Source organism: Simochromis diagramma, unplaced genomic scaffold (assembly GCF_900408965.1).
Source record: "Simochromis diagramma unplaced genomic scaffold, fSimDia1.1 OVJJ01000419.1, whole genome shotgun sequence".
Classification (NCBI taxonomy): Eukaryota; Metazoa; Chordata; class Actinopteri; order Cichliformes; family Cichlidae; genus Simochromis; species Simochromis diagramma.
Genome location: NW_024387244.1, coordinates 4,943,951 through 4,955,413, shown reverse-complemented (window position 1 = coordinate 4,955,413; position 11,463 = coordinate 4,943,951). Strand labels below are relative to the sequence as shown.

Sequence of the window (11,463 nt, the reverse complement as noted above, 5' to 3'; positions counted from 1 at the left end):
AAGAAAAACATGGGGCATATTCTTAATGAATATTGTAAAATAAACCTTCCAAAGAACTAGTGGAGCCCAAATGGAATCCCTTCTGCTAGAAGGTTTCTAGTTTATTTGAACCCTCTCTGAATATAAACATGAATTCATGCTAAACTGAGGGGGTGTAAGGAATGTCATATTTTTGACATTATTTTTGCTTTTAGTCATAGGTTGTGGTGCATCTCCCCCCCCCCCTTTTCTATAGACGAACTATCTGAATTTATTTATAGGGTTAGTAAAAACATATGCGTATGCCCTAAGTTTGCAAGGATCTTCACTTAGAATTTGTTTTCTCTTGTTTGTCAAGTGGCTCCCACATACCCTATGATTGGTCCGAGAGAAGCTGGACAGCATTCAGAATGTAGTTATGCAAAAACCCCTATAGCAACAAATGACATGAACTTCTAGTCTTTAACATTAAAGTGTGTGTGATTTCTGTCAGGTCATTGAATTGAGCTAACTCTGCCTTTCACATGAGCTATAGTGCATTTCTATCAGGTTGCAGCAGCACAGGATAAGCTAGTGAAGTACAATATGTCTACATGTAAAATGGGATTTTTTTCCATTGCATGTGGACTTCTGTTATTTTACTACCATGTGTTGTGCCTCCCCCCCCCCCTTCCATTTCAACCCCTGGGGTGGTCCAGGTTTCTCCACTTAGCAATGATTTTACGGGCACCTTTTGAAAAATGTCTCTAAATTAAAATGTAAAAATGTTGTCTTAAGTTTAATCACAGAGGTTTGTTTAATGAGAAGTGGTATAGCCATCTGACAAGCTGACCACCCCAGCAGTGATTTTTTTTTTTTTTTTTCCAGCTTCCTTTATCTTTTATTTTACACTTTTCACGTAGAAACGATCCAGTTTCTTATGTCTTCATTGATCAGAACTCCCAGTCTTACGGGCCTGTTGTTTCACTCTGGATTTCATCAATACAGACGTAATGTTTATTTGTTTTGTTTTTTTAAATGGCATAAGGATTGGAGTCCTTTATTCATGTCCATATTATACTCTTCAGCTCAGAAGTTTTTGTCAGGTGCCCTGCTGGTATGTGCTGCATTAGGTAAATGAACATCCTTTGCGCTGTGTTATCACTGTACACCTGGGTTTCATTTAGGATGGTGCACCAGTACACTGCTGATAGAAGTACAGGAATATAGTTTCTAACTTGATTTGCTCAAGATCTCGTATTTCTGTCTCAAAGTAGCATCAGAAATATTCCAGGTTATCTGCACATTCCTGACAGGCAGAAGATAGCGGTCCACGTCTTGTGGATGCGAAAGAAAAGCAATCGAAATAGGCCCATCACTTCGTGCCCTGCTAAAAGTAACCCTGCGCTGTCCTGACTACTGCCGCCTGCTGCTGCTGTTTGACAACATCACCATTCCGTTTATTTGGGGTCGACGCGCTGTTAAAAAAGTGCTGCCCAAATGAAAAAGAAAACCGTATGAAAAATGTTTTTTGGTTTTGTTTTTTTTGTGATTTTCTTTTTTTTTTTCTTTTTTTTTTTTTTTTTTCTCCTGCTCTATCAAATAATAAAACTAATTTTAATCCCTCTTTCATGGCTGGTTGACCTGTTTATTTGTGGTGTAAATCAACTTCTAGAACTGACTGCATATAAACGATAATCAGTGAAGCTAAAAAGCACACATTAACATAGACACAGTGTGTGTGTGTGTGTGTGTGTGTGTGTGTGTATATGAAAACTCAAAGATAAATATAACCAAGGGACCTATTCCTTCGGTTTGAAGTCAACAATTGCTGTTCTGCTAGTGGCCACTTGAGGGCGATTTTAGAACAATCCCTAAACACCCAAGCTAAACTGTTGATTTTAAGCAGCACAAAAACCTGGTATAGTTTCCTCCCTACATGAGATATCTACTCATCCACCTAGATTCTAGAAAAAGGGTGTGGCCACTTTGAAAATTTGGAAGCCTTTTGGTGCCTACTGGTGTGTTTAAGGCTGGAGTCATAGAAATTACCCCCCCCCCCCCCCCCCCTTTTTTTTTTTTGGCTCCTTGCTTGTTTACCACTACCAGGTATCTGTATCTGTGCATTGCCCTTGCACTTTTTCTTTTTTTTTTTTTTAGACGGTTCTTTTAGAATACATTACACATTGTGCATTTAAAACCTTTTAAATGCAAAGTTAAAAATGTCAAATTCCTTTTTAAGTCGATGTAAAATTCCAGTCAAAAATTAGTTAACTTTCCCCGACAGATAACACCGATGTTAACCTGTCTGGTCTCTTTTTTTTTTTTTTTTTTTTTTTTTTTTTTTTTTTTTTTTTTTTTTTGCTGCTGGTGGGCAGACCGAATGAAGTAAGCTGGCCCTGTACTGTATATACTTGGTGTTGGATCAATAAGAAAATTTGCAGTATGGCACAGCAATATTGTTACTGCCCTCAAAATGCCAGGAAATATAATGCAAATTGAAACACATGTGTTCAAATGAATATTTAATTTACTAAAAATATTGTCAGATGGTTCAGTAAATACCAAATTTTTAAAGAATTTGAGTTTTTTGGTAATTTTTTCATGGTTCAGGCTTTCAAAGGTTATTGCCCCCTTTTTTTGCTGCTATTGGGCTGTTATTGCTATATTAATTAAGACCACTAGGGGACAGAGTTTACCAACATTCCTTATGCCCAGGTTTTCCCTTTGTTTTCCTCCTTGGAATTTGTCGTTATCTTCCTAATAGGTACATTTATGCAGCTTGAAATAAAACGCAGGAGAATAATTCTGTAATGGAAAAGAAATACAGGCGTCAGTCTGTTAACTGAGCTGTAAGGAGTCAGAAAGTCCAGGCAAACTAAAGGGTGAAAAAGGGAGAGAGACCTTTAAAAAAAGAAAGTGGGCTATTGTTTATTACCACAACCCACTCATGAGCCTCATTCCTTGGCAACCACAGGTTCTCCTTGTGATACTGCTATACATATCCCTTCTCTGTGTGCATGCGCAGCTCTGTGTAAATTAATAGGTTTGCATTTTCAACAGGTTTACATTTTATCAGCTGCTTCAGATTGATATCAAGAGGCAGCATTTATTAGGTCCTAAATATCACCTATGATTAATGCCGGAGCTGCAAAATACTGCTGTGTAGCCACGTTGGCATTAAAGTGTTATTACTTCAGTTAAGATAATAGATTTAATTTATCTCTCACCACCACGTGAGAGATGGTAGTGTTTGTGATTCACGGAGCAGTCGAGTGTTTCCTCACTCTGGTGCTTGCTCTTGATTCTCCATCAAGGGATCCTTTGGCAACCAGGGAGTATGCATGGACGTCTTTGTGCTTTTGTGAATTTAGGGGAAGTGAGGGAGGCTGTTGCACCGTCGATGACTGAACAGCTATGATCGTGGCAGCCCGAGCCAATCAGCCAAGGAGCACCATGCCTCCTGATTCTTAATTGGCTGGGTTTCCCGGCAAGCGCAGCTGATACACACAGCCGGCTGGTTTTATCAGAGAACAAGTCGGGGCCACAGTGGGAAGGAGAGAGAGACAGAGGGGAGAGGCAGAGATACAGAGACAAGATTCAGTATATGTGTGTGTGTGTGTGTGAGTGAGTGAGTGAGTGTGTGTATCTAGCAGCCAGTAATTACCATCCAGCGCCTGAACCAATCAAGAGCCGTAGAGAAAGATACAGAGGGAGGAAGCCCCTTTCGATTCTCAGTCTATTCCCAGGCAAAGAAGTAGTCAGTGTGTCCACTGAATCTGAGTCAGACAGAAGGTACGCAAGTGTTTTCTTTGGAGCGGCACAGCTCATCCCTTCTCATATTTGCCGAGTCCTGCTGGGTGAAAACAGATGGACAAGATGAACCATAGCTCAGCTGAGGCAGAGGCTGAGACCATAGAACCACTGCGCTATCTCAGGTAGGCACCAGCTCCGATCTGTTGCTCTTTTACTGCTTCGTCTCTGCTTCGAATTCGTGTCTTTTAAATTTCCTTCCACACTGTTTGCTGTCATCACTTCAGGAGCACAGTGTGAGAAAGACATACGATAGTGACAGGCAGAATTAGCAAGCAAAGGTGGAGTGAAACATCAAAGAGAAGGCATCAAAGACAACTATTGATTTGAATCTTAGTTTTTATTAATGTTACAATTTGTTCAGGACAAGCTGCTGAAAGATACTTAGGGAACTAATGAGGGCAATCAATTACAGTCACCAACAGTGGAGATGATAGTTAAAGTAATGATTATGGGGTCCACCCCAGGAAACTTTTATACTGTTTTGCCCGTTGTGTATTTTCTTCATTGCTCTTCCAGTCAAGCATCAAATCAAATTACTACAGATATAGGCTATTATTTAATTAGAACACCCATGGTTAATTTGGACCAAGCAAAGCATCTTATTCTTCTGTGTCCTTGAGGATATGATGTGTAATCTTGTTATGCGATTTAAGGTTAGTGTAGTAATGCTGTTCTCTTTGCTACCTCCGTAGCATCACTTTTACTGGCAAATTGGAGATGGGGGGAAAAAAATAGTAATACTTACTGTATCATGGGCTTATGCTGTATTTGGGGTTTATAGACATGTGATGTGCTCTGCCTCCTTGCCTTTTTTCACATAAGGCACTTTTCATGTAGGCTGCTGTCTTAAAATACAACCATTATAAATCTGGAATAATCTCTAACCCTCCGAAGACTGGAGGACACTTTAGATGTTTAAACATTCGTCTGGATGTTTCTGTTTGTCAATGTAAAGATTAATATATATTATATAGATATTAAACTATATATATATATATATATATAGTATAACTGCATATATATAGTCTAATATATTAATTAATAGAATATCTATTATATGAGTCGGGTTGAAGCTACAGCAGTACAGCAACAATGCTCACTTAAGTTTAAATTAACTCAAATTAAATACTGATAACTGAAATATATGACCTAGTTCTCTATGACAGCCACATTTAACAAGGAGATCCTTTACTTAGTCTTCTGAAATAAAGGGTTGGGCTTTCTGGAGGAATTCTAGGCTAGTTTAAATCTTGTATATCAGAGTCAGGCATTGGTCTGAAACATTAAACATTAACAGCGGTCAAGCTGTATAAGTCCCTGAGGCAAGATGGACGAGCATCCTTTAAATAGCACTATTGAGCTGACCATGCCCATCCCCTTTAGAATGTAACTTTTGCTGTCTGATCACGCTGAATAGCATGCCATATTACAAAGTTAATATAATCTCAAAACTGGTTTCTCGAATATGAGTTCAGTGTACTCAAATGGCCTTCACAGTCACCAGATGTCAACCCAACAGTGCTGGGAAATGGTGGAACAGGAGACTCAGATCATGTGCAGCTGACCAATCTACAGCAGCTGTGTGATGCTATCATTTAAATTGACTTTGTGTCAGCCACTAAAGAATGGATGAACAAGAACCTTCTAAAAGCTAGATGAAGATAAGACTGAAATCTTTCTTCCTCACCCCAAAACTAAGGAAAGTCTTGTTTTGCCAAACTGAGACCTTATAAAATGTCCCAGTTTGGCATGTAGGAAACCTCAGTGTTATTTTAGAAGGTGATATAAGTTTACAGTCAGTTTAATTGATCAAAAATGCCATCACTGAAACTTCACTTAGGCTCGTAGGGATATTGGTTATTTTAATGATCTTTATACTGGCATACAGAGAACTGCCACTGTGAATAACACACCATCCAGAAAGTTGCTGCCATGAAAACAATGAAATCAATATTTTACCTGCTGTTTTAGGTAAACTACAGTGGATAATTTAGACTGGATTTGCCTTGTCCCACCAGTATCCTAGACTCTGTTTTTGATCCCCTAAGAAATTGAGGCTCCTCTAGTTCTTTGCCTCTAAATATTAGATGTGGTGATGTTTTTAATATATTACTGATAGCTGTTAGTTTAAAGTAAAAGAATCTGTGACAATGTTGTTTTTAAAATAAACTCCACTCATTTTGTCCCATCCTGTTTGTGTACGTTGCATAATTTAACAAGAAAAAAAAAATTTCATTATTTCTGTTGTTGTATAGTAAACCACTGTTTATTGCATTGTTTAACTGAAAAAGTGCTATTCAAGCAAAGTCACTTATTTTCAATCATGTAGCCAATTTCATTATTCCCATCCTTATACACTAAAGTGTATATGTGCATACTAATAATCCTATTTTGATCCACTTTATATTCAAAACACCAATCTGTTGTTATTCTGGGATGCAGTGAAACAGCGATAATACTCCCAGAGCAAAACACGCAAATAAAATGTTTTTCCAGAAAACTGGAAAAGTCAAAAGAGTCTGCACAGATAAGAGAAACCCCATGTAAGAAAACATTTTACAGCCCATTTAGCTTTATGTTTTGGTCATTAAGAGCAAGGGTTGTACCCAAATGTAGACAAGTGATTAATTTCAGTTTCTAACAGAATAACAGTTTTGGATGTCGTTCAGTCATATGACTCAAATTGTTGTGGAGTATATTCTTCCCCTGGAGTTAAATGAGATGAAGACTAGCTTACTCATCAAAGTCGACTGCTGGGTATGTGAAAATGGTTGCAATTATGAGAAAGATATTGTATAAAGCTTTGACAATGAAGAAGAAGAATAGCAAGCAGAAAAAAAGATGATTCTTTTTTTTGCTTTGCTTTATTAATTTCTGTAAATGTTTTAATAACTACGGTAACATTTATGTATTTATCTATGTGCTTTAATAACTGTGTAACACTAATGGTATTTTAAGGCATGAACAGGCACACAATACCACTCCCACATGCACAGTCAGATGATGGTGCTTATCAAACCCCTTGAAAGACTCTGAACCGTGTTAAATTTTACAGTGTGATGGCAGGATTAGTGATGCGAACGCCTGGATGCTTTCCAGCCCTGCTGTTTTTGTCTCAGGCTAATCTGCTGAAACTGTGTGTGTTCACTCACAAGTGAATGACAATTGCCTTATTCTTCCATCAGTGCACTTAAAATAAGATAATAGAATTAACAAAGCCCTGACAGATGGCGTCTTCATTTTCTTTTTAGAATTTTTAAATAAAAAATATTCCGTGTCCCCCGTTGGATTTTATAATATATGTAGGCACACGGTACCTTTGGACGTCTTCATATTAAAGTCTCTGATGCATGTTTCTTTCACCATGTACATATTATTTCAATAAATCCGTTTTTTTTAATGTCTCTAGATACATTACTTTTTCTTTACTCATGCACTGCCTGCATTTGCATTCTTCTCCCTGTGTGTTGACATCCGAGCAGCTGAGGCTCACAGATTAACTGTCACCCAAGAGGCTTTTTCCCAGTTGTCAACCTCTCAGATCTCTGCAGCTTGACTGGGACTGGCTGGCAGTCAATTAAGGCAGTCAATTAAAGCCCCCATACACACCTAACTGGGGTAGCTGATTATAAAGCTGTTCTCATTGTCAGTACACAAGGTGTGACTTTTAAATAACGGCACTTGGCTTGTGTAATTCTAAACAGCATAAAACTCATTTATTAGCTTCAGCATGTATTTATATGTATGCTTATAGACATATTGTCTGTGTATGCGCCATTCTCCTAATGTATTCCCACAATGAAATGAAGCAGTGATTCATAATTCTTTCTAAAATGACATATTGATTTTGAGGTGGTAACCGATATCAGTTTAATAGTTGGTAGCTGACAAGCTGTTCGTACAGCAAACCTGCAAATAATCGCTGCCTTAGAAAAATAAAGCTGTTCAGTGATCTGATATAATTATACTGAAACTTTAATGCATTTGCCAGAGGCAAGCAGCAACCCATTTAGTTAATTAACAAAATCCTCAATATGCCTCAATCATGCTGTGTTAGTGTGTTAATGGTGGTGACAGCAGAAGTAATAACAAACTACAGAGATACACAGATAATACAATATAGGATGTGTAGCACTAATTCTTAAAAAAAAAAAAAAGCATTTTATTTGGATCTCAAATCAACTCAAGTACTTGAGTTGATTTCATGCCCAAGGCAGTGGATAACCTGTCAATGTTGGCAGTAGTTCTGAGCTAGTGATGACTTGGCCTTGGAATCAGCACAGGTGCTTGATGCTGCCGGTAGCCTCTAAAAGTTCAGATGAGTAAATCGCAGAGGGCAAATTTTAGGCTTGTGTGTTGTGCATTCAGGCAAATAATGTCCTCCTGGCAGAAGAAGTGAAAATACCTCAACACAAAAGCCTGGATGTTTACCAGGCTGTATTTAGTAATTGTGTTCAGTGGAAAATTTAACAAGGCCTTCTCAACATTTGCCAGCACAATATATCCTCATATTTATATAATATCTCCTCTCTCCCAGCTCTAACAGTGATTGTAGTTTTAGTCCCATGCTGGGCCTACTGCACCTGAGGCCTGCAGCCACTCACACAGAGAAATTTTAGACTCGTGGTCTGAGATGTTTTCATGTGTCTCCTGCCAGAACGCTCAGCTATCTGAATTTACCTGCTTTGCCTTCATGTTCTTCATACCTCGACGAAAATTATTATTGAGCTTATTGTTATTCCCTTGGCTTGCCTCCCTCATTTCAGCTCCCCGCCACCAATTCCCGCGTTGGCAGCTCCATTTATTTGTGTGACAGCTCCAGCATTTATTTATAGGCTTCATGTAATGATTAGGGCAGAGAGGTTGAGATGCAGAGAGGGAGGATCAGGCGAGAGATGATTTGCCAGAGGGCAATGTTTGGCCATGATTTTTCTCCTCCATTAAAGACAGATTAAGTCCATTCACCATGTTTGAATGAGGAACATCGTGTGTGTGTGTGTGTGTGTGTGTGTGTGTGTGTGTGTGTGTGTGTGTGTGTGTGTGTGTGTGTTTGTGGGCGGGGTTTCAAAGTTTTGTGATCTACTTTTTTTAAAAATGTCATTACTTTTCTAGCATACATAGCGCAGTGGTAATTAATGAAGTTCACTGAGTGCTTTTGATAACCCCCCCAATTATTAATGAAATATAACTTTCTTGTATTTTAAATAGATTTAAGTAAGATTTTCTTGTATTTCTATTTATTAAATCTTATTTTTTGTGATATTGAGCAATATTTCCCCAGGCTTTCTGAAGGTCTTTAAAATGTTTCTTTGGGAATCTTTCTGTCAGGGTCTTGTACCTGACCTTTTTAAGAGCAATGTTTTATTTTTATGGTCTGTTAAGCCACTTAACACTGACCTATGAATCATTCAGGCATAAAAAAGGCACCTAACCAAGCAATGAACCAGTGATGTGTCTACACATAATAGACTAACAAACAGTTTTAAATGGTATCTTTAGTTACTTTGTTACTAGCAGCCTGTCACAAAAGCAAACCATTTATTCCCATTTGACAAGAATGAATTCCTATCTTAAGATTTATACTTACAATAGATAAACAGTATCTGAAGGTCATGTCCTTAAGAAATAGGGAAAAAAGCCCAACTAAGACCTCACACAGGGCTCAAGAGATGCATCTAACCCTTCAGTTGATTCATCTATTGTTTACTGAAGGCTCTTCAGAAATAAACTCATTGGAAGCGTGGATGTCAATAAGACATTCTGAAGGAAGGGAAACAGGGAGAAAAGGCTGAGGCATGCTAAATTACACAAGAACTAGATTAAAAATCAGTGGCAACAGGTCTGATAAGTGATGAATCCAAATTTGGAATTCCTGGTTCAAATTGTTGTCAGTGTGTATGGAGGAAGTCAGGAGAGGAGGGACATCTGTAAAACATGGCAGAGTCTTTGCCACAGTTTTCTGCTAGTGGTTTTTGGAGATCTTGTCAAAACTGAGGGAATTATGAACACAAATCAAACACGATCAGAATCGGATTCAGCATACAATAGCACACAGAAAGAGGCTGACTGCCTGAATACAAATTTGAAGTTTAAACATTATTGAAACGGTGTGGGATTCTCCTAGGAACAGAACAAAACGCAGCCAACATCCAAAGAAGAGCTTGGGATGTCCTTCAAGAAGCTTGGAGGACTATTCATGAGGATTATTTAAAGAACTTACAATAAGTCGAGCAATGTGCAAAAGCCTTGTGACTTTTTCACAATTTCAGCAGCATTCTAGACCCCGATTGGTGACCGGCCAGTCAGCCTCATGCCAGTTGCATACCAGCTAACAACAACTTAGCGTGGAGTCACCTCACTGTGAGGGTCACCAAAGTAAGGTGTGCAGAGACGACCAGAAAAACATCATAACAACAAACCTAATCAGACACTTAAATCATTTTAAAGAAGTGAAGAAAAACTAAACAAACAAAAGTGGCAAAAGCTAAAGCGATCCAAATGCAGCCAGCTACAACTTTAGAGCGTCGGTATGAGCAAAAGATCAAAGCGGTTAGGGGGAAAGTTATGGAGTTGAGTGAAAAAGAGAAAAGGGTAAATGTTTTGTTAACTTGTGAATTTGAATTAATGTTCAAGAAATCTCATGACCCTGCTTTTGTTTGGTGAGGTAAGATATGTTGTTAATCATTTGTACCTCTGTTTAATAGCTAAGCACTTTATTTTCAGTTTTTTTCAGTGACAGAAGATCTTGTAACTTACTGGAGTTTACAGAAAATTTTAAGTTTGATCATTTTATTATTAAAATAATGTTTGCATTGAAGAAAGTGATTTTTATTTGTTTGTACTGTCAGTTATAGTTCTGGAAGGAAAACCAGGAAGCTAGCAGGTCACACTAAACAACTTCTAATTAGTACTTAAGAAATTATAGCTGAGGTCTTACCTTTTTCTATTAAAAATAAATAAAAGTTTTTTTTACACAGTAGCTATTATTTGGAAGGAGCAACAATCACCCAAAGGCTAAACGGCTAAATAGAAACTAAGAAGGTAAATACAGGGATGCGGTAATTAATTTTTCATGTTGATGAATTCACACCAAACACCATCTCCCTGGTGAGGTTGAGGTCTGTTTCACCTGAGATTTGACAGCTCTTATGTTCATTTCCCTGACCACCTAAAACAAAATATATACTGTAGATTCAGGTTTAAATCAGTCTCCAGGCAGCAGCCTTTGTTAATCAAGAACACAAGAGAGTCATTTGAGAGAGGCAGAGCTCAGACTCTCATCTCCTCATTATGCCCACACTGTGAATCATGGGATTTCAGTGGATATCAGGGGACACTGGAGAAAAAGCAATATTCCCCACAAAGTGCCCCAATTTATTTAAACAAAAACACACACATACAATGGCAGATGCACCCTCCCGCACAAAACCCAACAATTGCTTTAGCAGTCATCAGTTTGAAGAAAAAAAAAAAGCAGACACAAAAGGTCAAACACTTACTGCGGATTGAAGTGATGGGGCGGGTTTGGTTCGCTTAAACTCGTGGTTTCTGTGACAAGACATATACTACAAATTATCCTGCAAACTACAGCAGGTGCACACGGTATATGTCTGCATGTGCAGATTCAGAGCGGTAAGACAGACGCTTTTTTGCAAAAACACAAGAAAATCATTTGTGCTTTAAAGTGAC

The 11,463-nt window shown here is 38.2% G+C and overlaps 1 protein-coding gene across 2 annotated transcripts in view; it reads left to right on the top strand.

Moving 5' to 3' along the window:
* Positions 1 to 3,365: 3,365 nt before the first annotated feature.
* yjefn3 (YjeF N-terminal domain containing 3) overlaps positions 3,366 to 11,463 on the top strand; it is a 49,073-nt gene continuing 40,975 nt past the window's right edge. Inside the window, exon 1 of one of the 2 annotated variants that reach the window (XM_040052874.1) lies at positions 3,366 to 3,896. In XM_040052874.1, the coding sequence (XP_039908808.1) occupies positions 3,829 to 3,896 (68 nt within the window). In that variant the 5' untranslated portion in view covers positions 3,366 to 3,828. The remainder of the gene's footprint in view (positions 3,897 to 11,463) is intronic. The other variant, XM_040052873.1, reaches the window with a different exon arrangement.